At 52.8% G+C, this 27,985-nt stretch overlaps 1 protein-coding gene across 8 annotated transcripts in view; it reads left to right on the top strand.

The window, feature by feature from the left end:
* The window catches only part of PPP1R12B (protein phosphatase 1 regulatory subunit 12B), a 135,052-nt gene that overhangs the window by 87,492 nt on the left and 19,575 nt on the right, over positions 1-27,985 (top strand). The window contains exon 1 of one of the 8 annotated variants that reach the window (XM_054181444.1): positions 16,040-16,676. The exons of the other annotated variants lie outside the window; for them this stretch is intronic. Within the exon in view, the coding sequence (XP_054037419.1) occupies positions 16,575-16,676 (102 nt within the window). The 5' untranslated portion in view covers positions 16,040-16,574. Of the gene's footprint in view, positions 1-16,039; positions 16,677-27,985 lie in introns of those variants that run through there. 8 annotated transcript variants of the gene reach the window in all.

Genomic DNA, 27,985 nt, shown 5'->3' with positions numbered 1-27,985 from the left:
CTGGAAGGTCTCCCCGGAGCCTTCTCTTCTCCGGGCTGAACCCCCCCAGCTCTCTCAGCCTGTCCTCCCGGTAGAGGGGCTCCAGCCCTTTGATCATCTCTGTGGCCTCTTCTGGCCCCGCTCCAACAGCTTCATGTCCTTCTGCTGTTGGTGCCCCAGCGCTGGAGGCAGCACTGCAGGGGGGTCTCACAGAGCGGAGCAGAGGGGCAGAATCCCCCCCTCGCCCTGCTGCCCACGCTGCTGGGGATGCAGCCCAGGCTGCGGGGGGTTTCTGGGCTGCCAGCGCACATTGCCGGGGTGTGTGGAGCTTCTCCTCCACCAGCACTTCCAAGTTCTTCTCCTCAGGGCTGCTCTCCATCCCTTCATCTCCCAGCCTGGATTTGGGCTTGGGATTGCCCCAACCCACATGCAGGTCCTTGCACTTGGCCTGCTTGAACTTCATGAGATTGGCATGAGCCCACCTCTCCAGCCTGTCCAGGTCCCTCTGGATGGCATCCCCTCCCTCCAGTGTGTCGACTGCGCTATACAGCTTGGTGGCGTCAGCAAACTTGCCTAGTGTCCACTCAGCCCTGCTGTCCATGTCACCGACAAAGATGTTAAACAGCACTGGTCCCAGTACTGACCCCTGAAGAACACCACTCATCACCGGTTTCCACTTGGACATTGAGCCATTGACCGCAACCCTTTGCGTGCGGCCATCCAGCCAGTTCCTTATCCACCGAGTGGTCCATCCATCAAATCCACGCCTTTCCAATTTAGAGACCAGGATGTTGTGCAGGACAGTGTCAAACGCTTTGCACAAGTCCAGGTAGCAACGTCGGTTGCTCTCCCCTTATCCACCGATGCTGTAACGCACTCATAGAAGGTTACTAAATTTGCCAGGCACGATTTGCCATTAATGAAGCCATGTTGGCTGTCACCAGTCACCTCCTTCTTTTCCATGTGCCTTAGCAGAGTTTCCACGAGGATCTGCTCCATGATCTTGCCGGGCACAGAGGTGAGACGGACCGGCCTGTAGTTCCCCGGGTCTTCCTTGTTTCCCTTTTTGAAAATGGGGGTTCTGTTTCCCCTTTTCCAGTCAGCGGGAACTTCACCAGACTGCCACGACTTTTCTAATAACAATAATAATAGGGACACCTTGTTTCCAGCAGTCGTGTTTTGGACTTGCTGGGAATGTCTTGTTCTGGGAAGCTGTCCCACATTAGCTAAATTAAGACAAAAGAGTATCTGAGGCTGCAGGTTTGGAGGCCTCCTGGAGTCCAGTCCTGAAACTGCTGAAAACTGTTGAGCGCAGTCCTCACCGCTCTCGCTAAGGGCGAGCTGCACTGCATAAGAACCCACCAGACGTTCCTGACCAAAAATTCGGGGTCACCCAGTCTCTTACAATTAGCGATTCTGGTTTTCCACAAATAATTGGCAAGCAATTCTTTTGTCTTATACTTCCCGTAACTTCCTTGAGGGTTCCCATCTAACAGCAGAGCACCTTCCCTTCAGTCCCCTTGGTCCCTTTGTGCACGTGCTTTGTGGGAACAGTCCCCCGTTTTTCTTACGCACCTGATGTACGTTAGACCCTGCTTTGGACTCTCCTTCCACTCTGGCGCTGTTTTTCCCATTCTCCCAGTCCTCTTGTTTTCATCCAGTTTCCAGTTCGTTTTCTTTACTGCGTGCCTCCAGCATCATGTCGCTTTGATCAGTTTTCCCTGGTTTATTTTACATCCAAATCAGAGAGGTTTCTGCCCTGCGGACTGACCGTCAGTTTGGCAAGAATCACGGAGCAGCTCCTGGTACAATTAATAATCATTAATTCATCAATAATAATTCTAGCATGGCAGGTGCCACCATCAGACATGTGAATTTGAACGCTCTGAAGCGTCCCGTTTTAGTTGCAGATCCCCAAAGACTTTCCGGATTTTAGGCGAGCGGTTCTTTTTTGCCTGCAGTGTTTATATCTTGGCTGATATTAGGCAGATTTTCATTTCCAAGCCCTACTCCAATTCCCTCCAAACTCCGCAACACTGGAGTTTAGCGAAGGAAAGGTAAATGCAGTTTTTGGAAAAAAAAAAAAAAAGGAGCGAATACATGTTGTTCTAAGCCTCAGAAGTGGATGAATTCTTCTGGCTGAAGCTTATGAGCACCAGCGTGGGAAACCAGCCCAGAGGCTTTGGCGGAGTTTTGGGCAACTGCGAGCAGTCTCGTAATGGGATGTGTCAGGAACCTTCATGTGCTCTGCTACCGACCCCCCCGCTCTCCTTGGGATGCAGCCTGCTTGGATGCGTTGTGGAAAGTTGGAAGAGCAGACAAAGTTTTATTGTGGAATAAATGTTTAAGGGCACAAGGACTTCAGCTGGAAAAAGCCTCCGGGGAAGCAGCTTTAGGAGAGCGCGTTGCCTGGTTCCGCTGGGAAGGATTTGTTCGGTCTGGGGAGTCCTGAGCTCAAACCAGAGCTGGGGAAAAAAGCTTGGCCACAGTCTAGTCTCTGTTTCTCAGAAAGTAAAAATAGCAAGAGTCCGAAGGACCGTGTCAGGCCCAGGCTGAGCAGGGTGGGTAGGCTGCCATTGGGAGCCCCTGCAAGCCACGGACCATGAAACATCAGCAGGAATTGAGCCGTGGTGGGGCCATGCAGTGTGGGTACAGCGCAGCCAGTGCAGACGCCAGTCAGTGGGTCTGGTTTGGGATGCGGCGATTGAAAGATAACGCTGAAGACTGAAGAGAATAATCCGGTGTTATAATGGTCCGAGACCCCCCCTGCAGTGCTGCCTCCAGCCCTGGGGCACCAACAGCAGAAGGACACGGAGCTGTTGGAGCGGGGCCGGAGGAGGCCCCGGAGATGCTGGGAGGGCTGGAGCCCCTCTGCTGTGGGGACAGGCTGAGAGAGCTGGGGGGGTTCAGCCCGGAGAAGAGAAGGCTCCAGGGAGACCTTCCAGCCCCTTCCAGTCCCTAAAGGGGCTCCAGGAAAGCTGGGGAGGGACTCTGGAGCAGGGAGGGGAGCCACGGGACAAGGGGGAAGGGTTTTAAACGGAAAGAGGGGAGATTTAGATGAGATGTGAGGCAGAAATTCTTGGCTGTGAGGGGAGTGAGCCCCTGGCCCAGGTTGCCCAGAGAAGCTGTGGCTGCCCCATCCCTGGAGGGGTTCAAGGCCAGGTTGGACGGGGCTTGGAGCAACCTGGGCTGGTGGGAGGTGTCCCTGCCCAGGGCAGGGGGTGGCACTGGCTGGGCTTTAAGGTCCCTTCTCACCCAAACCATTCTGTGGGTCTATGATGTTACGTTTTGGAGAGGGTTTCCCTCATCCCTGGCTCTTCTGCCATTGACTTACACCTGACTTCTGCCGTTGCTATTACACAGCAGGAGAAACTGGGAACATATTTGGAAGAGTATTTTAAATGACATATCATAGTAACAGAAGTAGAAAAATGTTTGTAATCATTTAAAGAATTTTATCTCCTTGCATTTCTCTTTAGTGGCATTACAAATGCGCCTCACCTGAGTGTTAGATGGTTCATCAAGGGAAAGCTTGAAATACAGGGGAACACTCTGAGTGTCGTCTGGGTAAAGTCACAATTTCTGGGCAGTAAAAGTGTCAAAGAAAACATCTGTTCTCGTGAACTTCCTCTAGGACAGTCTGTATAGCACAGTATAAAACCCAGACACTTTAATGGAATTAACTCCTGTGCAGGAATAACACCGAAACGTGTGATTATGGATTGCAGTCACAGTAACTGTATTAAGTAGGCTCCATTCTTGTCTCCCTGTGCTTTCATTTACGAAACCCAAGTATTTTAAATTTAAATAGTATTTTAAATTCTGCAAAACACCGTTCAAGCCCGCTCTGTTCTGTAAATATTACATGTTCTGCCTAATTGTACTGTTCCCATGAAATCACCAGATGCAACTGGATACTAATAAAAACTAAATCTCTGCCTTAGAAGGGCTGAATTTTTAAGCTTGATTCCATGAATTCTAAGGGAAGACCAGTGAACTGGAAAATTCCTTATGCAAACTAAATGTCTTAATGTTATAGCTGTTGTAGAGTTATAACTTAGGAGTCCTGATTTTGGTATGTTCTATTGCTCACCTCTACTGTTGCTTTTAGTGGCATTTTATCTTCCCCAGAGACTGCCAGTTTAGCTTTTGTAATCATGCGGTTTGCCTTTTTTTAAAAGATGGATTTGATAAACAGCTAAAAGATCCAAAGTATTTTTAATTAGTGTTTTGTGACTTGCCTTTCGTAGCCAGACCGTGCGTATTGGCCAAGTGCAAAGTCCTGCACCTGGCTCATGGCAGTCCCGGACACAAATCCAGGCTGGGCAGAAAATGGCTGGAGAGCAGCCCTGAGGAGAAGAACTTGGGAGTGCTGGTGGAGGAGAAGCTCCACACACCGCGGCAATGTGCGCTGGCAGCCCAGAAACCCCCCGCAGCCTGGGCTGCATCCCCAGCAGCGTGGGCAGCAGGGCGAGGGGGGGATTCTGCCCCCTGCTCCGCTCCGTGAGACCCCCCTGCAGCGCTGCCTCCAGCGCTGGGGCACCAACAGCAGAAGGAGACGGAGCTGTTGGAGCGGGGCCAGAGGAGGCCCCGGAGATGCTGGGAGGGCTGGAGCCCCTCTGCTGTGGGGACAGGCTGAGAGAGCTGGGGGGGTTCAGCCTGGAGAAGAGAAGGCTCCGGGGAGACCTTCCAGCCCCTTCCAGTCCCTAAAGGGGCTCCAGGAAAGCTGGGGAGGGACTCTGGAGCTGGGAGGGGAGCCATGGGACGGGGGGGAATGGCTTCAAACGGAAAGAGGGGAGATTTAGATGAGATATCGGGAAGAAACTCTTTGCTGTGAGGGTGGTGAGCCCCTGGCCCAGGTTGCCCAGAGAAGCTGTGGCTGCCCCATCCCTGGAGGGGTTCAAGGCCAGGTTGGACGGGGCTTGGAGCAACCTGGGCTGGCGGGAGGTGTCCCTGCCCAGGGCAGGGGGTGCCACTGGATGATCTTTAAGGTCCCTTCCCACCCAAACCATTCTGTGATTCCACTGGGAGCCACAGGAGTCCTAGCAACCCCCTCGATCCCACTGGTTTATGGCCCCGTGTCCCGGTGGAGCGCGGTGCTGCGCAGGCTGCAGCCGTGCCGTGGCCTCTCCATTCCAGCTGAGGAAGTCTCCGAGCCCTCCACTTTCGGGACGCAGATTGCCTAATATGGTAAGGTATGTCTTCCTGGGCAGCGCTGTTTGCTGAGATACAAGGGAAAGTTGACTTATAAAAGGGAACGAAATAGGTGAACTTCTTGCTGGCTGATAAGAAAGTAAAATCTTTTCACGGAAATAGCGCTGTGTGGTGCTGTTCCTCCTGTGCCGTATTGCTTCGAGCCCGGGGTCCCTTTGGGGGACCGAGGATGCAAGTATTTTTCCCTGGTTTTACCCTGGAATATTGACTTTAGCAGGGATGCAGCCTGACGCGGGAGGGAAGCCGCCTGGCCCATGGCCAGGGTAACGTAGGTGGTTCTGTGCGTCACTTGCGTGACTGGAGTTAAATTATAGAGCGTTTAATTATATGTAAAGTGGGCCTGTGAGAGATTGGCTCCATTTAGTCCTGTTTATAAACAAAATGCTATAATGGGCTGTGTCTGCTGCGAGGAAGGGAGATCTTTAATATGTGTACAACAAGCAATATAAAATTGAGTCTAAAATAGCAGAAAATTGCTGCAAGAGCATGAGCTAAGGCTTTGCCAGAGAACTTTAAATATTGCGAAGAACGGTTTTATTGTGTGCGTAGTGCCCTGGCTTCTTCGGGAGGTGGAGGGGGAAGACACTATAGAAATGTAAATTCGTTCTGCAAATATTTCTCCGAAAAATTTTCGCATCTGCACAGATGATTTGTCTCGTGAGTTCTCTGGCCTTAGACGCTCCCGCTGGCTTTTCTTAACCGTAGTGTTTTGAGAAGGGCAGCAGACTTGCTGTCTGCCATCCCTGTTGATCCAGCATTTAAGCCATCGGCCTGGCTGCCCGGTTCCTATTTACAGCTCTGGGAAAACACATTGTTTGTGCTTAAAGCCAAGCAATGCACGTTGGCTCCGAGGGCTACAGGGTTACATGCGTTCAGGTTAATTCCTCTAATTCAGCGAGCTGCTGAATTGGGAAGGTGTAATGTGAAGCAGCGTCCACGATGGAGATGAGTAACACAAAACCAGCTAAAATCCCATCTGCGAGTCCCCAGAAGATGAAGCGAAATGGCGAGTCCTCCAGGAAAGATTTACAAGGTCATAGACTCGTAACTATTTAAGGTAACTTTATGCTTTAACTTCTTGTTCAGGAAATTGCTCTCGGAATTTCGGTCTGGTCCGAGGTGACTGATCTTTCTCAGTTGTCAGGAGTAATCTCTGCTGCGGTGCTGGAGCTGAGCTTCGCAATGCGTCCCATACCCAGCAGATACCTTGGCTTCTGCTGGCATTGCTGGGAGGGTTCGAGTTATCCCATTTCATCCCAGGGTCCTGTCCCTTTGCCTACATGCTTTCTTCCCAGAAGGAACTGGGAGCAGGGTGATGGACAGGGTGGCAGCAGGATGGGTGCCGTGCGTGTGCATCTCTCCACCTCCAGCGCAGCCGCTCCAGGGGACAGGGACGGGACTGGTCGCGGTCAGCGGGGCTGCGAGCCTGAGGAGCAGCGTCACTCCCTGGATCACATCCCGAAGACAGAACAACTCTTAACTATTGTTTTCTGTCTAATTGTGTTTATAATTCTTGACTTCTAAAAGGTTAACAGCATATCTTTGTGCATCCATGTAAGGGAGCATCGTGTCAATTTTTGTTTGAAACTGTCAAACTCTATCTCATCGTGACACGCTCAAAATTACGAAAAGGGAAAATATCTCCAACTGCTGAACTCCTTATAGCAGGTTCTCTGCCCCTCTGGGAGCTGGCGATGGGACGTCGTTGTCAGTCATCCAGCGGGCTGCGGGCAGGCTGGCTCTCCTGGTGTGGCTGAAGACATCCTCCAAAAAAAACCTGATCTGCTGGATTGAAATTCCTGCATCCAGCAGGAGGTATCTGGGGAGAGCCCCTGATGGCCGCGGCGTCTTGACGCGGCTGTCAGCATTCGGGACCGGGAGGATGGTGCACGGGCGGTAGGAGATGGCTTCAGCAGATGCGCAGCCCCCGCGACACCCGCAGTCCCTGGCGCCCGGACGTACCGCGCAGAACGGTGCAGTCCCGTGTTTAGGTAGTAAACGATTTATCTCCCAGATTCGGCCAGAAGGAGTGAAAAGCAGAAGCTGTATTGCCAGACGGCTAAAAAGGAATTGAAGAGTAATCTAAAGTTGTTTGGAAAACTGAAGTCAAATTCCCTGGCGATAAAATATCCTTTGGAAACTACCACTGTAGGAAAAACTGCGCTCCAGTGATTCAAGTGCGGTGACGGTGTCTGTCCCCCTTGTCTTTAAAAGGTCACTTTTTGTTCTGGGTTTTTATCCTCCCACATGCTTTTCTTCAGAAAAAGCCTCACATTTGGAAAGTCGTCATTAGTTTTGTGCTGTTGGACATGGAGTTTCCCTGCTAGAAGTAATGTTATCTGGCAGAAGCCACTTCATTATTCGGTGGCTCAAGATGGAGAATCTTTGAAGTTGTAAAACTCCTTCCTGGCAGAAATTTCCCACCAGCTTTGGTTTAATTCACACCTCGGCGCGTTTTGGTTTCTCATTATAGCAGGTATCAAGCACGTAGCTAATGCTGGGCGCTGTTGTGGTTGTTGTTTGGGATTTTTTAATATATATATATATACACATAGGCCTTTTTTCCTTGCTCCTAGATTTCATCCTTGGGAGTGAACGTAACCTTCTGCCCCACAATCTGCTGCCGCCGAAGGAAGACCAGAAATAGGCTTGAAACGTAGTTAGAGGGCAATGGGCTGCAGTTACACGTCTGTTTGGCCAGTGGCACCAGAATATTGGTTTGTGGCAAGCCAGTTGCTTCCACAGACGAGCTGATGGAAAGGGTTTGGTGGCCGTGGAGCGGCTGGGGCGGGTGGGACCACGCAGAGTCTGATGAATTTAGATCAAGAGCAAAACGGATCATGACTCTGTTGCGAGTGCCCCGAGCTTTCTCTTTCTCTGTGTCGTATTTTGGAAAGTCCCTTGGCTCGACATCGCTGTGTTTACATCTGGTTCTTATATTAGTGTTTGCTTTCTCAGTTTCCCTGACATCGGCCCGTTAATATCTTTGCAAATTTTTGCTGCATTCCTCCTTTGTAACTCCGCGTGTTTGGGCTTCTTCGTCCTTGCTAAGGAAGCTGGGTCGGGGGAGAGGGAGCCTGTGGGTGAGCGCTCGCAGAGTGCAACTGCTGGAAAATATTGTGTTCCAACACGACTGTATCCTTAATGGTAGTAACTGGATGAAATCACTTGATTTCTGGCGTGAGCAATGCTCTGAACTCGACCGAGAGGACAGTGCAGTGCATCTCTCCGGATTGTTTTGAAGCTGCTTTTTTTGAAGGGGACACAGTGGTGAGTTTGGCAAAAAGCCTGAGTGGGAAAGGACAGAGCCAGGCTTTGGGGGGACGTGAAGCAAACCGTCTGTAGACGTGCGTCTTCCCGCTGGTGTGCGGACATCAGGAGGATTATGGCTTGAAAACGCGCCGCGCCGGCGTCGCCCCAGGCCTCCGCGTTTGTAACCGTGGCTGCAGTTACAGCCTTGAATGGAATCAAATCTGTGGTCCCGGAGAGGTTTATTTTTGGCAAAGCCGTCACGGCCACATCTGTCTCCCTCCAACGGGAGTCTGCCGCTGCAGCATCGGTTTATCGTTGCTGGTTATTGCTGCCACTGCCATCCATCTCCGCACCCTCTCGCTCCCGTCCCTTCTGGAGATGATGCGCTCGAGGTAACGAAATCCGTGCCCCTCTGCTCCAGTCCCCTCTTTAAATTGAGTTCTCAGCCCCTGCAGTCAGTGGGGTCCCCAAAGGAGTCAGTGAACACCCCACTTCTCCTCCGGTTATAAACGCTGCATTTGAGCGTTGGAGGTGCCTTACCTGTTCTCCCAAAAACTCAGTTCTGCTCCACAGAACTGCTGGAAGACTTTTCTCCCGCCTGCATGATTTGACACCGACAGGTGCTAAAATGGTGTTTCTGTGCCGAGATTGGCGCTTTGTAAACTCTCTGCACTCCTGCTTTTTATTTCCTATGTTTATAAGAAAGCGAAAAGAAAAGAATTCTGAGGTTTTACGTTTAAAATGTGCTGTTCTCAGCCCACACTACAATTATCTGCTTCTGCTGCGTAACACTAACCCGGGTCTGCCTGGCGGGGGGAGCTCCCGGCCTTTTTCTGATAAATTTAGTGATGGGAATAAAAGGCGGTGGAGGGATGATAGCGCTGGGAGTAAAACGCGGTGGGGGTGTGATGCTGTGGGCGCAGGTGCAGACTGTCGGCTGCTGCCTGTGTGTTCGGAGGGGGGAAGATCCCTTCCTTCGGCTTCCCATCCGCGAGACACAGCGCCGGGTCTGCTCCTGGGAATCCTTGGCAGGGCGCTGCGGATGAAAAACCTCTTCACTTCTACGGTTTGTATTCCATTTATGGCAAACTGCTGCAGTGCCTGCCCATCACGTTTACAACACGGCTTATTGCCTGACCAATAATTTCTTTTCTACAGCCCTTCGAGCCTTCTGGTGCCGAACGTAACCGTTACTGCCTTTGCCACTTCTAAATAAACCCTGCGAAGCTATAATTGAACCTGTTAAAGCTTGCATATAATTTTAAGGTGATTTATTTAGCGTTTTAAAGCGGGTTTTGTACGGCGTGTATTTTCAGTCGACTTTTCATTATCCGAAATAACAGCGGGCTGAGCGTGACGGCGAGTGCAGCTGCTGCAGGTTTGGCCCTGAGCCGTCCCACGTAGCGGCGGCAGCGGCGCCTCAGCCCTCTGCCTTCTCACCGTGCGCCTGCGCATGGGATCACACCTCACCGGTAACGGAGAATCACCTGTACCCAAAAAAAAGCAGATTTGTTATTACAGCTGTTAAAGACCGGCTTTTCCTCACGCCTGCTGGGTTAAGTGGCAGTGCCGCTAACCCCAGAGCAGCTCCCCGTGCGCGGGACTCAACAGGGCTCTGCAGAACCGGCGGAATTTCTTTGCCCAAAAAGCAATGGGCGCAGCGAGTCAAGGCGTGAGAGCGGGAGGGTTAACAAGACTCAGCCTTGTCTTCACGGGTGAATTCCTTTCCAAATTGTTTGGTAATACTCTGCAGACTTTTTACTGCGGGATCCCACCCAGAGGAAGGTGCGCGGGTACCGGAGGTGCGGGGATCCCGGTACCGCAGCCTTTCCTGCGGCCGTGCAGCCCTGCGGGCTCAGACGAAACAGGATTTCTGGCTTGTCAGACCCAACCTCAGACTCATCAAGGGCTTTTTCTTTGCAAATAACGACACCCGTGTCTGACTCGGACGTATCGGAAGACAAGGGCAAGGCAAGTAAGAAACTCTTCCAGGTACAACGCAGTGGTATCATATAGTGTGCGCAAAGACTGCGCGTTATTTAGGGCTTAAATAATCACAAATATAGGACATTCTGCGGTGAAGGGAACCACAGGGTTTAGTAAACTTTGCCCCCGGTATAAATGTCATTACAAAGGGGAGGTACAGTGCTCTTACACTGTGGGTTTCAGTTTTGTATGCCAATCCAGTAACATAAAAGCCATAGGAAATCTAATCCTGCCTCTGCTCTCTATAGCCCACATCAATAGTTCAATAGTTAATGGATTTTTGGTGTTTAAATTAAGTTTCTCTGGATTTGACACAGAACTACTCTAGGCCCAGAACAATTGTTTTGTGGGCATACAATGGCTTTGTAGCCTGGCTCTTGGAAACAACTACCAGGGTAGTTTATTTCGCTCTGTTTCTCCAGAGGAGTGTCATGCGAACGAATGTGGCTTTAGATTTGATTTAAGTATGGCATAAAGTATGAATTACATATTTCGGTGTTTCCCTGCACTGGACCATGACTCACAGAATCACACAGAATCCCAGACTGGCAGGGGTTGGAAGGGACCTCTGGAGATCATCCCATCCAACCCCCTGCCAGAGCAGGGTCACCCAGAGCAGGTGGCACAGGAACGCGTCCAGGCGGGTTTGGGATGTCTCCAGAGACGGAGACTCCCCCACCTCTCTGGGCAGCTTGTGCCAGGGCTCTGCCACCCTCAGGGTAAAGAAGTTCCTCCTCATGTTGAGGTGGAACTTCCCATGGTCAAGTTTGTGCCCGTTGCCCCTTGTCCTGTCCCTGGGCACCACTGAGAAGAGCCTGGCCCCATCCTCCTGACACCCCCCCTTTCAGTATTTATCAGCGTTGATAAGATCCCCCCTCAGCCGTCTTTTTTCCAGACTGAAGAGATCCAAATCCCTCAGCCTGTCTTCATCAGAGAGATGTTCCAGTCCTCTCAGCGTCTTGGTGGCCCTTTGCTGTCCCCTCTCCAGGACACACAAACAGCACGCTCTCCTCCTGCGGGTGGGGAATCCCCAGCGAGGGCTGTGCGCTTGTGTTTGAATTGAATTGCGAACAGCTGAGCTGCGTGGAAGGAGGCACCAGCGGTGTCTGGGGTTGCGTTAGGCGATTGGGGGAGGTTCCCAAAGAAATGCTTCTCAAAGACAAGTGAGCAAAATGGTCTCAGCGATAGGTTCAAAGGAAAACATAGGATCATCGAATGGTTTGGTCGGAAGGGACCTTAAAGGTCATCTCGTTCCACCCCCCTGCCCTGGGCAGGGACACCTCCCACCAGACCAGGCTTCTCCGAGCCCCTGCCTCTCACTCCTCCTGCTCCTCCTGTTGGGTTATAATTCGCATGGTGTGTCCCCTCAGTACAGCCCCGCTGTTCTGGCACGACTTGGTCGCAGTAAGGGCTGTGTCCCCAGTGAGACCCCATCCTCAAAGGCATCCCAACCATGGTGGTCCCAGCGTCCCTCCCTCACTGGTCTCTGGCACCGGGGCTGGCTGGCAGGGGAGGCTCCTCCGTGTTACCGAGCCCTCTCACCCTCCGCGTCGCTGTGGCAGTGCCCAAGGCGCCTGTTGGGAACGGTCCCCGAGAGCACCCACGTTGTGTGTGGAAGACCGTTGGTTGGCCAAGGACGAGACAATGCCAGAGACCTTCCAGCAGCCGGGTGGTGTGTGGGGTTGGGTGCTGGTGGGCAGGGGTGGTCCCTGGCTGTGTGTAGTTTCACAGTTGTAGCCAAGGAGGCCCTGCGAGAAGGTCTGCGGTGTGGAGAGCATCCCAGTACGGTGTGGCCCCAGTTCGTGTCCTCAGCTCAGCCCCTCTATCAGCTGAGCCTTGTGGAGCTGGAGATGCCAACGGGCTCTTCAGTGTGTGCCTGCGCCTGGAGATAGGGAGGTTTGGCTGGGAATAGCAGGAGTCAGCTGGATGGGAAGGAATGCGGTGGTGTAGAAGGGCATGTGGTAAACCTGATGTGGGAAACGACAGCTATGACTTTGAGGAGATAGTTTGGGGATAATTTGTTCCAAAAATACCAACTCCTCTCCCTCATCCTTCAAGTTTTATTAGAATTCTGGTCTCCCGAGAGGGCTTCTCCCTTCCTTCTCCTCTGCACTCCCAGAGAACGTGCCGTGGGCTCGCATCACCCGTGAGCGTCACTCTGCACCCCTGGCTTTTGCTCCCAGCTTTGCTTCCCGTTTTTGGCTACTGCAGGTTGGAAAGTTACGGCGCTGCTTCCATTTACATGCTTCCATGTCACATTCTGTAGGTGAAGATTTTCAACGCAGATAAAAGGAGTGTTTGTATTTTTCCCCGCAGGTATTTAGCTCAGGGCTTCATCATTTTCTTGGGTACGGATCCTCCCCTCTAATTAAAAAAACTGGGTACAAACGCAGGAGTCATTACCAAAGGGATGGAGAAGACAGTCATCTGAAAGGAAAAGGAAAGGTGTCCGAAAAGAGTGATCATAGTCAAGACCATAGCTCTAAGTACAGAAAATGTACTATTTCTTATAAATATAAAGAAATACACGGTACTACAGTACCATTGGGCTGCTGTGCTCAAAGATGAGAAGAAGCTTTTGGGTGATTTTGCCTGGAAATACGCTGCAGCGTGAGGTTTCCAGTCTGGGCAGTTGCAGGGGTTTGTGCCCAGGGGTTGTGCAAATGCTCGTGGAAGACGGGGGGTTTTTGTGTGTCTTCCCTGGCAGCCCTATAAATAAATATTCCTCAGCAAAGCGCCCGGCACCACAGCTCCAGCACCGGCCGGTGCGGGTCCTTCCTGAGGGAGCATCCCTCACGGACACGAACGGTCAGATCCAACCCACGACCTCCAGTGTTAGGAACATCGGGATGGGGGCACAAAAGCGCTGCAAAGAGTCGGGTTTCATGCTTACACGGGGGAATACTTGGAAGTAAACCATACAAAACGGCAGAAAGGAACCGTAAATTAGGCACCTTTGTTGAACTAATGACGAATCCCAGCGTGTTTTGCCATATTGCGTCTCATTCTGCTGTCTGTCTCCTGGCTAATAAGGATACTAGTTCTCGTGCCACCCCTTCTCTTTAAAATGAGTTATTGTCCACCAAGATGCGTTTTGTCAATCTGTGAGGCATCTGCACTGGATGACTAATTAACTTTTAATTAGTCGGGAATAGAAAGCTCAGGTTTTGTTTTGGTTCGAGGCTCGGGCTGCGAGTTCTGTACCGAGATGTTGATTTTGGAGCGTTCCTGCCCCTCCTCGGCAGACACGTGACGGTGGAGGGATGCGGCAATGGTTCGTTGGGGACTGGATGGGAGGGGAAGCAAAAACCCTGCAATTTCGAGCTGTTTAACTCCACCTTGGTGACTAAGCCGGGCTTTGTCCGCCTTGGAATTGCGATTGAGACACTGCAGCCGGTGGCCACACGGGTTAATCCGGTTTCACTTACTGTTTTGAAACCCCAGAAACTGAGCCTAGTGCGAAAGGGTGAGCCGTGCGCGCGAGTTCTATAAATATGCCTTTAAAATGCCTGAATTGCCTCCTCGTCGCTGCACGGCGGGGTCGGGCTGCGGCCCGAGGGGTGAGGAGCGGGGTGATGAGCGCAACAGATGGAGGCTTGAAAGATCCGGGTCCTGCCACAGCCGCCTTGCGCAGCGGGGTGCCTGTCCCTGCCGCGCGTGTCTGCACTTCGTCTCCATACCTTTAAAAGGGAATGCAGAAATACCGCCAGGCAGAATTAGACCTCGCCAAACTTCGTCCCACCCCCCCCCTGGCTCCTGCACTCAGTGAATAATGAACCCCCTCCTGCCTCGTGATGAGGCATCAAGCAGAAACCTAATCTCGAAGTGACTTTCCTAGAGAAGGACAATCCGGCCGCCCCGTTTCCCTCCTGCCGTGGGCACACAGCGATGTCGCATCGCCCCTGGACCAGGGAGATGCTGGATGGCAGGAGATACCAATGCAGCCGCTGTGCCGAGCACCCTTCCCCAGCTAGGTGTGTCAGTAAAATTACATGGCTGCCAAACGATGTGCACAAAAGGGGCAACATTTCAGCCCAACAGAGAGAGATCTCTCAGGCCGAGGGGGCTGGGGGTGTTCAGCCTGGAGAAGAGAAGGCTTGGAGCAGCTTCCCAGTATGGGAATGGTGCCTACAAGAAAGCTGGAGAGGGGGGTGTAGTGAATAGGACAAGGGGGAATGGCTTCAAACCGAAAGAGGGGAGATTGAGATGAGATCTGAGGAAGAAATTCTTTGCTGTGAGGGTGGTGAGGGACTGGCCCAGGTCGCCCAGAGCAGCTGTGGCTGCCCCATCCCTGGAGGGGTTCAAGGCCAGGTTGGACGGGGCTTGGAGCAACCTGGGCTGGTGGGAGGTGTCCCTGCCCAGGGCAGGGGGTGGAGTAAGATGATCTTTAAGGTCCCTTCCCACCCATATCAGTCTATGGGGGTTGGACTAGATGATCTCCAGAGGTCCCTTCCAACCCTATGATTCTGTGATTCTATATCCAAGGGTAGTAATACTTTTAAAATGTTTTTGTATAGATTTTCTTGTAGACAATGTTTTGTGGTAAGGCAGCCTGTGGAGTGGAGCAGGTAGCTTAACTCCAGGCACCCAGCGAGTCGGTCAGCCGCGGGTTGGGGCGGGTGTGGGTGACTCTGACCGAGGACACGGCCTTCGGGGTGGTGCTGCTCTCTTAACGCTGCCTCGCTGGAACGGGTCCAGCGCAGGTACCCGGGCTGCTGCCTTTCCGGCAAAGAATAACGTGGACTTGCAACCTTACGGTTGTATGTAGTGTATGAGATCAGAGCAGCCGCTGGGTGTTTGAGGGCGTTTTTCAAACGACCATCCCGTGGGCTCGCTTAGACGGGGCGTGAGGGGCACCCACTTGCCTTTGCAGTGGACAACGTTGCCGTCTCCGAGACCCTGCGGAGCGACTTTCCCGGGAGCTCAGCTGCGCGGCAGCAGCACAGCCCGGCAGAGAGCTGGCTGGAGGTTTGGTGAGAGGCACACGCTCTCCCCACCCTTCCTCCTTCCCTCCCGGCTCCTCTCCCCTCCTCCTCCTCGCGCCCAAACCCTCGTTTGAATGAGTGTGCATTACACAAGCTCCGCGTCGCCTTCTCGCGGCTCCAAACAGGCTTCTGAGCAAACAACAAAAATCCTGTTGTGCTGCACGAGTGTGGCCTCCCATTCATGGTACAAACCGCTCCGTGTCCTTTAAAATATCCCCTTTTGTCGCAGCCGCAAAGCGCGTGCTGGAATTTAAGCTTCGCAAAGTGCCGTCGATTCGCCTCTGACCTCCCGCTCGCAGCCCGACGGGCCTTGGGACCTTGGGAGTTATTTTCTTTTCTTCCCCCCGCCCCTTTTCTTCTTTTTTTTTTTCCCTTTTTCCCCCCTTTTTTTCCCTACAAGTGGCAGCCCAAATCCCAAGCTGAAAGTGAATCGCTGCTGCTGGCCGCCCTCCAGCATTCCTGGCGGAGCGAGTCAGGATCTGGAATGTCAGAAGGCAGCGGCGGGGAGAAGCTGCGCTGGGGTAACGGGAGGAGGAGGAGGAGGAGGAGGAGGACGAACAAAACACAACTTCATCTGGACTGCCCCTTTCCAAACCAGCGCTTGTTCCTGATTTATGCTTTCGCGTTTCACTTAAAGCGTGCAGCTCCGCGCAGTGACGGCAGAGAGCTCGCGGCAGCGCTCCGGAGTAAAACAGGTTTTGGTTTTCTTTTTTTTTTTTCTTTTTTTTCTTTTTTTTCTTTTTTTTTTTGGCAAAAGCTCCATCTCTAGATAAACCCAGCCGGTTTTCCAGCTTGCTCTCTTGAGCTGGCAGTTTTTGCCTGCTGCAGTTTTGGGGGCAGATCGCTCTGGAAATGTCCTTTTTGGGAGGAGCGGGGCCGGGGCCGGGGCGGTGAGGCTGGCACGGAGCAGCGCCCGGCGCCGGAGCACGGCCAGCCCTTCGCGCTTTCTCCTCTTCTCCTCGGACAAGAAGCGTTGTGGAACCTCAGCTCTCCCTGCAGCAGATTAATGCCTAAAATTATACACCCTAAACAGCAGGGTTTAATTACCAGAGCTGTGAATAGTTTAATTAGTTTGTTCTGACCTTGGAAGAAGGACCTGCCCAGCGACGGGAGAGCAAGACTTGTGTTGCTTCTCAAAGCCGCCCAGCCCGCGAGGCCATGTCGTCCTTGTACAGCAGGAGTAAAGAATACACTCGCAGCAGGAAGGCTCAGTCAGATTCTCCCCCGTCCTCTCCTTCCCCGCTCGCAAAGACACTCAGAGTAAGCAGCCTTTTCCTTTCTGTATCGCACGGAGACCTGCCAGGCACGTGCCGCCGGCAGGGGCCGGTGGTGGTGGTGGGTTGTCGTCTGCCCCGCGCAGCCCGTGTCTGTGGTTCGCTTTGGGAAGGAGGATGGTTTAAATGAAACTCGGGAAGGTGCCTCTGCGGCAACAGGTTCTTAAGCGAGCCGCGGGAGCCCTGCGGTGGGGTTCTTTGCAGTGATGGCGGCGGGGAGATGCTGGGAGGGCAGTTTCCCCCCTGTTTCACGGAAACGTCACTCTCCCGGTGGGCTCTTGCTGGAAGAAAACCTCCCCAGTGAAAATGAAGCAAAACCTGACCAGCTTGTTAAACTGCACTCTTTCCATGAGCGCTTTGACACTGGAGGTTTGCTGTAGCCAGCTTTCACCCTGTGCTGACCTGTGGTATGGCGTAATAATGTCAACAAGAAGAAAAAAACGAAGAAAACCACCTGTAGCAGGAGGCAAGCGTAGTTCCTCCTCCCCACGCCGGAGCTGGTGTCCCCAGCTCCCGAGGGGTTTGGAAGCTGGGAACATTTCCTAACAGTATTGCCCCCAGCTCCGCAGGCGTGTGGAAGGCTATCGCCGAACTCCCCAGTCCGTGTCGTTGGACGGGCAGTCTCTTCGCCATCAGGAAATATTATCATGCCGGAGTCAAAGCCTGGAGGAATTAGTTTTAAAAAGGCAGGCTAATTTTAGATGTAAGCATTAAATTAATCTGAGCGCTGGTGTTTGCTCAAATCAGATATGCATTGTCTGCTCCTTTTGAAGTGTCAGATCTTGGACTGGAAAAAGCATTGCCCGGAATATGGAAAAAGGGTTTTAACCCGCTGCCGTGGATTAATGGAAGCAGTCCCTGGCCTCGGGAATGTCAGCCTCGATGGCTTTTGTGGCTGCTGGTTGCCCCTGGGCCATGTAACCCAGGAGCACGAGTCTTCTTTCTTCCCACCTGCAATCGGGGTGTCTCTGGGGAGGGTTTAGATAATCTGAAACCACCCCCTGTGTGCTTCCATGGACTTTCTTCATCAGGTCGTGCAGCTGGGCTTACGGCTCCTCGGTGCACGGCCACAGTATTGACAGCCGGCTCGACAGCAGGTGGGGAACCTTTCCAAAGTGTTCCTGGTCATAGAGGAAAGCTGAAAAGGTTTCCATTTCTTTCAAAATCCAAGTTTTTTACAATCAGTCATGTTCAGTGTACACAGACTGACTCATTTTCCCCCACTAACGCATCTAGGCGTATAAACCGGTGACAAACATCTCGCCGGGGCTGTGGCTGCTGCCTTCGCTTGCATGGTGTGTGCCCGTCTGCGCTGGTGCATGCTCCCGGGAGATGCTGGTTTTCTCTGTCGGTAGCGGAGATGGGACTGTGGGCACTTGGGTGTCCCCGTGGGCGTTGGAGGGGGTGGTGGGAGCTCTGGGGTGGGTACAGAAAGGTGCCAGGTGGGAACAGGAGGACCTGGAGGAGAGCCGCTGGTGGCAATGGGATTTTGGTGAAAGCAAACAAATGGGAGCACGGAAATCTTGGTGGTTCTTGCAGTAGTGGCGGTGGTACCAGCCGTGGCTCTCGAGCATGGGAGTGGGAGAAGCCAGGCCGGGAGTGCAGCAGCAGCGACTCGGGAGTCAGTGTGGGAAACCGTCCTGTGCTGCCTGGGTTATGGAAATAGCCCGTGCCCTAAAAGGCTAATTAGGGAAGGATTTACTTCAGGCTAAACCAAAGTATCTGGGTTAACTCTTTCTCCAAAACAAAGTCATTCTGCCATGAGCAAGAGCAATAATGCAGTGCGGTTTTCTGTGGATTTGTCCCATGCGTGGATTCCCCCCCGTGCCCGCAGTAAGAGCAGCCCTGGCCGCAGGGTGCCACCAGCCTTCATAAACCAGGTCGGAATGCGATATCCTGGAGTCTTTCATCTGCCCATCCAGTCGGGATTGAGACCAGCAGACCTGGGGACTCTAAATGTTCCCAGCTGAGCAGGGGTGCGAAAACACATGAGCAGGCAGGAGCTGGAAAAAAACCTCTTAGAGAACCAGACAAAGCAAAGAAGGTTTTACTTATTAAGGTACCGGTGCCAAACAGCTGCATTCAGATGCCGGTTGCAAAGCGGTTTCCTATGGCATTCCCTGCTGCGCTCGTCCTGCTGCTGCTGCCATCCCTCCTTGGGTGTTGCAGTGGTGTCGCATGGGGATTTTTCCACCTTTAATCGATGGGATGTCCCCAAACGCACAGCCGAGAAGTGAGCTCATACCCATCAGAAGGAAGGCGATACTCTCGAAGAGGGCGCGGGAGCAGGAGGCAGGAGAGGAGCTTCTGGTGGGAGCGGGGCGTTGGGGTGTCCCCACCTCCGTGGGCAAGGCCGGCACTGTCCTATTGCCCCTCAGCCTCCACAAGCTAAAATACTTAATTTCATAGAATCACAGAATGGTTTGGGTTGGAAGGGACCTTAAAGCCCACTCAGCGCCACCCCCTGCCCTGGGCAGGGACACCTCCCACCAGCCCAGGTTGCTCCAAGCCCCGTCCAACCTGGCCTTGAACCCCTCCAGGGATGGGGCAGCCACAGCTTCTCTGGGCAACCTGGGCCAGGGCCTCACCACCCTCACAGCAAAGAATTTCTTCCCAATATCTCATCTAAAGCTCCCCTTTTTGAGTGTAAAACCCTTCCCCCTCGTCCCATGGCTCCCCTCCCAGCTCCAGAGTCCCTCCCCAGCTTTCCTGGAGCCCCTTTAGGGACTGGAAGGGGCTGGAAGGTCTCCCCGGAGCCTTCTCTTCTCCAGGCTGAACCCCCCCAGCTCTCTCAGCCTGTCCCCGCAGCAGAGGGGCTCTAGCCCTCCCGGCATCTCCGGGGCCTCCTCTGGCCCCGCTCCAACAGCTCCGTGTCTCTCCTGCCCTGAGGACTCCGGAGCTGGACGCAGCTCTGGGTCACAACATTGTGATCGTAATTTCTTGTGTCACAACAGAGGAGCCCAGAATTACAGTCACCAGCACAGAAATAGCCAAGTAAGTCCTGTTAAATCACGCAGGGTAAGGGTTTCTAGCTCCACTGTTTCAGTTGCTTTGAGGAGGGGGTTGCTGGAAAGTGGAAACTGAAATTCCCTTGGAAATCAATTCAGATCATCCTGTTAACTGGCAAAAGCTTCTGGTTTTGTGGCTACCTTTTTATCACAAGTTTTGCACCGTACTGTTTTAGCTTACGGTTTCTCTTCCTCACAAAAACGCTATTTGTAGTCAGTTCCAAGGGTGTAGCAGGCAGCCCGTGGGGTGGGACCTGGTGTGCCTGGGTCAGCAAAGAAAGGGCAGGATTGGAAGGATGAGGCTGAAAGCAAGGACCGAATTTTCTTTTTTCTTTTTTTTTTTTCTTTTTTTTTTAAATTCTATTTACGCTGGGCCAGTTGTTTGGTGTTTTTTTTCATATGAAATACCCCGTAGTCTGTGTTTAGGCTCATCCGTCTGGTGGTGATGGTACTTCGTAACCCTGGTGTTCCTCCATGGGGTGTGGGTTAGGCAGGAGAAGGAAGGCCGAGGAGGATGCGCGCTCCCGGCCTCCTGCTCGCGTTGTGGTTGCAGCTTTTCGGTTGTTTCCCACCTCTTTGTCAGTCGACCTTCCTTTCTTTTACGGACTGCTCCTTCTTGTCTTGCCATCCGATGTAAACAGACCATCGCAACTGAAAGCCCTCGCCAGCGAGCGTGCGTGCTGTTCCTTCAGCAGCGTCTGCGTCCCTCTGGCTGCCATCACTTGGAGGTTGTAACTCGCTCCTCCAGGGACTCTACATAATTCTTGTTCTGGCCACGTTCACGGTTTCACTACAAGGCTTTTTCCCTCGTTAAGCCACCTTCAGCGCTTACTACTTGAGCTTTCCAGCGGAATTTTTGTCAGTAAGGGCTCAGCAATAAAGTTTTAAGGGTACACAGTGGTCCGCACTGATTGATTTTATTCTGCCTTTTGTTGGAGTGTCCGAAGGAGCCACGCTAAGCGGAACACGGGAGGCAGGAGCATCACCTTTTATGGGCCATATGTTTTCACCGAGTCACTCCGTAGTGATACTCGAGCGTAAAAAACAACGGTTTCCAAATTGCCGTCTCTGGTAGCGAGCATCCACATGGAGCCCGCGGCCGCTCGAGCAGCGATTGCCACCGCAGCCAGCGCAGCTCATCTGGGTGCGACTCTTGACATGGACATGTACGTCTGGAATCCAAAGCAAATCTTAAAGGGAAAAAAAAAAAGCTAACGCACAAAAATGTTAGCCGCCTGAGCTGCAGGTGCTTGGCATGCAGATACAACCAGCGCAGTTTGGACATTAATGCATAAATAATGGTATAAAATCGTAGAGGTCTGGTAATAAGACCAAAGCAGACTTCTTTTAATTGGTGAGAGATGTCCAGCAGTGCTGAGAGGTTGGTAGAAACGCCCGCTCGGATCACAGCCTTGTGGGGTTTTGAATCTAAATGGGCCTGACTGTCAGTTTTCCCTCCGCGAGCGCTTTTGGAACAGGTTTAATCCTGTTTCAGGTATTCAGGGTAGCGGGTTTATTCCCGGGTTAGGGAGGCCTGTGTGAATGATGTGCCTCGCTGCGCTGCCGCTGCAAACGCGTTCGAGAATGACGAGCGCCATGAAAACGTTTCTCCAGGAAACTTTATCTTCCCGGGTTTCCATTGAGTGCCTTGGACTCGTTCTAGTTGTGATCAAAATGATGCTGCATAAATTGAAATGGGGTCAAATAACTCGTCTCAGGACATTTTCTATCTAATTTCTGGATTGCTGACTAGTTCCGCAGTATTTGCGGAAACGATTACCTCCTCTCCCGGTAGCCAACAAAAAACACGGGATACTGAAACGTGAACTTTAAGGCAATTGACCTCAGCGTGTGTTCCGCAGCACCCTGGCTTGTTTATCACCGGTTGTTTCTCAAGCGTCATGTTCCTTAGATGGGGATTTGGCAAGAAATCTGCCGGAGTTCTGTTTGTTCTCTGCTTTTTGAGTTTTCCCCTGTAAATGTCCGTATCTGGAAGCACATCGGGAACTTCTAGGCATTCTTAGGGCGGCAGAGGTTAGATGTTCCCTGCTGTGCCTCAGTAGCCAGACGATGCTCCTGCCGCTGGCTACATCTGGGTGTGTAAATATGTGGGTCAGGCACATGCTGTGACCGTGGGGTAAGTGGCTTGTGTCCCCGTGGCTAAACTTTTCTTCTTCAGCTCTCCTCCCTTCCCAGGGACAGAGCGAATTGATCCGAGCCGAAACCGTAGCAGGGAGTCTGTTAACTGCTGAAGGGTCTGAATGGTCGTGGACGATGCAGAAAGGAGCACATGATGTCACGCTACAGCCTCATTTAAAACTCCCATTTCGACCCTCCGCCGCCTGGTCGGTGATGGTGCCTTTGCAGGAGCTGGTGAAGCAGCCAGGGAGCAATCCCTTGGGATGGCTCAGCTTCGGAAACCACTGCCTGGCGCGGGGCAGGGGGGCCAGAAGGTCAGAGGACAGCTTGAGGTTGCACCAGAGCAGGGCATCAGCCTGGACTGTAAACGGGGTGAAGGGAGAAGGAGAAAGAGGACACCTTTAATTTGGGTCAGCTCATGGCACAGCCACAAAACCCAGCGCGTTGGCACAGCAGACAGGGAGGTGCCGTGGGATGGGAACGAGCGGCCGCGGGAAGTGATGGGGAAGAGCAGGGAGAAACTCTGTAGGCAGCAAACCACTTCAAACCGCTGAACTGGAAACCAGTGTTTACTTCCATTGCCTGTTATAGTTTTGTTTTTCATAAAATGAATACAAACCCCTAGAAACCAGGGCTGGAAGAGACACAGAGCCCGGTCCATCCGTTTCCCCAGGCCACCGGCAGCTCGACCTCGGCCATTCCTTAAATGGTGGGTGTCAGGAGGATGGGGCCAGGCTCTTCTCAGCGGTGCCCCGGGACAGGACAAGGGGCAACGGGCACAAACTTGACCATGGGAAGTTCCACCTCAACATGAGGAGGAACTTCTTTACCCTGAGGGTGGCAGAGCCCTGGCACAGGCTGCCCAGAGAGGTGGGGGAGTCTCCGTCTCCGGAGACATCCCAAACCCGCCTGGACGCGTTCCTGTGCCACCTGCTCTGGGTGACCCTGCTCTGGCAGGGGGTGGGACTGGGTGATCTCCAGAGGTCCCTTCCAACCCTGTGATTCTATGATTCCATGATTCTATGATTCCTGACAGGTGTGGCTCGCGCTTGCAGACTTCCACCAGCGGAGATTGTGCCTCTGGCACTGGGGCTGCAACTGGAGGTCAAAGAAAAACATATGGACCTTGGGCAACTGAATAGGTGGTTGTTGGCTTGGGGGTTTTTTTTGCTTTTTGGGTTTTTTTTTTTTGCGGTGAATTGTAAATTCTTTTTAACAATCCCAAATTGGTGAGGTTACTACTGCAGTTCAGTAGAAGACCTTTGGAGCAGGGGTCTTCAAGTAGATGAGAGGAGCTCCAGGTTCAGGTCACTGCCTGCCAGCTGGTGTGGAGCTATTTTAGCGTTCACCACATCTCCATGCGAGCACTGACGGTGGCCGTAGCGGCCATCCCGGGGGATGCTCTGTGCCCGCAGGCTGGAGGAGGTGTTCCCCAGACTTTGGAGCATCCTTTGCGCCAAAGAGTTGGCAGGTTGGCTTTACGCAGCTTGAATCCTGGCTAGTGGGCAAATAGATATTTAAATACCTGAGGACAACACCTGAAATCATCCCGCTAGAACGTTCGCAGGGGCAAGGAAGACATCGTTGCCTGCAGAGCTGTGGTGTTCTCATACTGAAGAAATTTAGTAGCAGAAATCTTCTCTTCTCGTGTCACTTGGCCGTTCGGCTCTTATTTCTTCATGTCTGGAGAGCTTTGTCTAAGATCATGTCTCTTTGCAAAATGAAATTTTTCACCAATGAAACTTGATCCCTTAGAAAAGAAGCAAAAATATAAGAGCAACAAACCGGGGGTTTCTGAATTGTGGCCTTTACTAAAATTAAAATACAATCCGGCTTGACGTTTTACACGGCGAGTTCTATCCCCGCGAGACGGGGGTAATAAACTCCAGCTGCTGCAAAGCAGAGGGGCCGCGCGGGAGACGGGGGGAGCGGGGGCACAGCCCGGCGATGGCACAGCCTGGCGGTGGCACGACCCGGTGCACAACTGCCCAACGCGCCCACGTGTTGGGGTGGCAGGAGACGCGGTTGCGGGTCCATTAAAGCCGTATGTATTCATTTCTCATTGAATACGTGCTAGCCGTACTGAAAATGATGTGCTCGGCTGCAGCCAGCTGCCAAAGCCACTATTCCATCTTGGAGGACCTTTTAATATTATGCTTCGGTAACAGCAATTTTTATTAAGCAAAGTTTATTGATTTATAGTTTGCGAAAACATATTTTGCATCAAGCTTTGGGGAGTTGGAGGTTAGATGGAGGTGGTTTGGCTGCGCTGGATTATTAATCATATCAATGGGATTTTCGTAATCCTTGCATTTGCACGAATGCAGACTGGAGTTGGGGCGGCACCATCCATCACCTCGGCTGCCGCGAACAGGGAACCGGAGCAATCCGCGGCGCTGGGGTCAGCAGAGCAGCTTCTCGAGGGAGGCAACGACCTCAAAAAATGGTATCAAAAGCAGAGTTCAACCGGAGCTTCTAATTATTCTGCACCCACTGGAAAACCAAACTTGACCCCCACCATACCGGACTTGAACGGCTGAGAGCCCTGGGGCTGTTCACTGGAGAAGAGCAGACCGAGAGCAATAGCCAACGGGCCGGGGGGCAAGAGGATGGGGCCAGGCTCTTCTCAGTGGTGCCCAGGGACAGGACAAGGGGCAACAGGCACAAACTTGACCATGGGAAGTTCCATCTCAACATGAGGAGGAACTTCTTTACCCTGAGGGTGGCAGAGCCCTGGCACAGGCTGCCCAGAGAGGTGGGGGAGTCTCCATCTCTGGAGACATCCCAACCCCGCCTGGATGCGTTCCTGTGCCACCTGCTCTGGGTGACCCTGCTCTGGCAGGGGGTGGGACTGGGTGATCCCCAGAGGTCCCTTCCCACCCTGGCCAGTCTGGGAGACCATGAAAGGCAAACGTGGGTTGAGGGGAATGCCGATCTGATGGGGCTGAGGAGTAGGAGGCGGCCTTCCGCATTGCTTTTCCTCCTTCCAGCTCAGCTCTTGCTCTGCCGGCTCCGGGAAGGGTTGTACTTGCAGCAACACCCCACACCGGAGAGGTTGTCCTTGTCACAGCTGCCCTGCGTCAGCCCAGCCGGGCACGTAAACCGAGGTGTAGGAGTGGCAGAGCTACGTAACTGCAGGATTTTGCGTATAAGAGGGAAAGAACTGGCCCCAAAAGCAGCTGGCTTTATTTTACATTTAATTTCTAAAACAAACAGGACTCACCAGGAGGATATTTGCCAGCACAAGAATAAAATTCGAGACATTCTTAAAACTTCCCCTTTTGATGGAGAAAAGGGAGGGCAGCAGGGCCAGAGCCGTGCTCCAGGATCTTATTAGAAGGTGGTTATTTAATCGTCAGCGTTCATCAGGATGGCTGAAACAAAACACACTGAAATAAATTCCTTGAGAACTATCTTAAAATAGTGCACGTTTTCCTGAGTTTGGCCAGTTGGAGATAAAGAAGCATAAAATGTTCCCAAAGCATCTATTTTTTTTTCTACTTTTTTTTTTTTGGGGGGGGGGAAACAATGTAAATAGTAGACTTTTTCTGCTTTTGCTGGGTCAGATCCCAGCCGCAGAAGAATGCAATTGGAAGCAATTAGGCCAATTTCTGACTTGGCAAGAGCAGCGAGCGGCCGATCCCACTTTTGGCACCGCATTTCGGGGCTGTGTTTTATCTAAACCTTCCACGAGAAATTTGGTTTTAATTATACTTTGCTAAACTCCCAGCAGCTGTAAAAGTTTCTGAGTTTTTAAGAGAAGGCTCCTGCCTTCCACAGTCCAAACACGTTTGTAAAATCAAAACCGTACGGCATTCCCGGTGCTGTGCAGCGTCGCGGGCGAGGAGAGCCACGGCCGGGACCCAGCTCTGGGACTGACCAACGTCAGCACACTGAGAACCGCGGGGCCTGGAAGACCAGTCTGGTACGATGCCCTTTGCAGTTTTTCACAGTTCCCATCTCGGGTGTCCTGTGTTTTGCCAGCCCTCCCGGATGGGGTCAGAGACGACTGATCCCCTTTGCTGTGCTCCACCAGCCCCAGCGCTACCTGGGTGTGCTGCCCACCGAGAGATGGGCGGGAGGAAAGATCGTAGAATCATAGAATGGTTAGAGTTGGGAGACACCTTAGAGACCATCTCGTTCCACTCCCCTGCCCTGGGCAGGGACACCTCCCGCCAGCCCAGGTTGCTCCAAGCCCCGTCCAACCTGGCCTTGAACCCCTCCAGGGATGGGGCAGCCACAGCTTCTCTGGGCAACCTGGGCCAGGGGCTCACCACCCTCACAGCAAAGAGTTTCTTCCCGATATCTCATCTAAATCTCCCCTCTTTCCGTTTGAAGCCATTCCCCCCCGTCCCATGGCTCCCCTCCCAGCTCCAGAGTCCCTCCCCAGCTTTCCTGGAGCCCCTTTAGGGACTGGAAGGGGCTGGAAGGTCTCCCCGGAGCCTTCTCTTCTCCAGGCTGAACCCCCCCAGCTCTCTCAGCCTGTCCCCACAGCAGAGGGGCTCCAGCCCTCCCAGCATCTCCGGGGCCTCCTCCGGCCCCGCTCCAACAGCTCCGTGTCCTCCTGCTGTTGGTGCCCCAGCGCTGGAGGCAGCTCTCTCAGGTCCAAGAGCTGGGGGTTACCAGAACTCCCAAGCACGCCTGCAAGTGCTCTGGGCTTTAAAGTTTTCCTTTCCGAGCCGTCCCCTCGGTGTCTCGCTGCTCTCCGTCAGCGGTGCCGGGGTTCGGTGCCGCTTTTCGAATCAGGGCAGCCGCCACCAGCGCCTGGCTTCTCCCCGGGGGCCTCCTCCCCCAGCCCCGGGCCCTGCAGCGACGTGACCCTGTTTAGATCGCAGGAAGGATAATTTCACAACCCCACGCTTCCCTGGCTCTTAATGTTTCCAGGCAAACTTTTCATCCCAGGGGAAATGAAGGAGTCTGGGCAAAACCGACAGCGCTGTTCCAAATTTGCCAGGGGAAGAAAAAAAAACCACCCCGCTGCACGCGTAGAGTTGATGGAGCGGTTTCTCAGCATCCCCTTCGTAACCTGAACACATTGCGGAGTGTTCATTCAAGGAAAAATCAGGAGGGGAAAGCCCTTTCTTGCCCCAGCTTAATCGATAAGCGCACGTTTGGTGCCTCGGCTCTTCTTTCCTTCTGTGTACCCCCAATTTCTCTTTCCAGAAATGAAGGAGGGGTGAGTTTTCTCCTTCACTTTCTGACTCTGACCTCGGAGTTTCCATCTCCGGGCAGGTGCAACCTTCTTCGCCGCTTACGTACGCAGCGCGGTGAGCCAGCTAATGCTGCAGGAGTTCCCATGAGTATTTTTGTGGTGGTGTTAAACGACGGGGCGGCGGGCGAGGGGAGGCGGGTGCTGGGCGGAGGGTGCAGGTGCGGCTGGAGGCACCTGGCAAAGGTTTCCAAGGGGGCTCTGGCCAAACGCAGGGCAGAACCCAGCCGGAAAGATGCTGTTTTCTATTCAAAATATGTCTCCAAGTGGATGTCCCAGTGGCCTCTGGCAACGATTGTCTGTCCGTGAGCAAATAGCGGGGCGGCCTCCGTTAAGCGCCTGGTCCGATGTTCGCACGGAGGCCGCACGCTTCCCCGCTCCGGTCCCTCCGGCATGGCACAGCCGCCTCCCAGGAGTAGGGGATTTTAGTCCTCGTTTCATTTAACTCACTTCCTCGGGCATCAAAGCCTCTCCTTGTGCTAAGAACGGCTTTCCGTGCCGCCTCTTTTAGTTGGAGCCTTTTTTTGAAGGTGCAAAGTGGAACGGCTTTTTTCCCCCAGGATTTTTCTCCACTCCTCCATCTTTATTTAAAAAACAAAGGAAACCAACACCTGAACAAGCTGCTCCTTCAGATATCAGCGTGAACACTGGCCTTTGTGCAAAACCCAGGAAAATATTGAGCCAGAAATTGATTTAAAGCAAAATAAATAAATCTTCCCCCCTTCTGGGAAGGTGGCAGGGAGTAGAAGACTGATCCGCTGGTGAAAACTGTTCTGCAGCTTCCATTGCGGCGGGGACACTTCAACAGCTGCTGTAACATCTCATTCGGGCTCTGCTTTCCAGACCTCAGCCTTTATCCAGTTCCTCTCCAGCTTAATCATCTTTGTCTCAAAAATACCACTTTTAACTGAAACAGCATGGAGAGAGGCACCCGAAAAT

This window comes from Rissa tridactyla, chromosome 21 (genome assembly GCF_028500815.1).
Source record: "Rissa tridactyla isolate bRisTri1 chromosome 21, bRisTri1.patW.cur.20221130, whole genome shotgun sequence".
Taxonomy (NCBI): domain Eukaryota; kingdom Metazoa; phylum Chordata; class Aves; order Charadriiformes; family Laridae; genus Rissa; species Rissa tridactyla.
The sequence above is the reverse complement of the archived record's forward strand: the minus strand, read 5'-3'. Positions and strand labels throughout refer to the sequence as shown.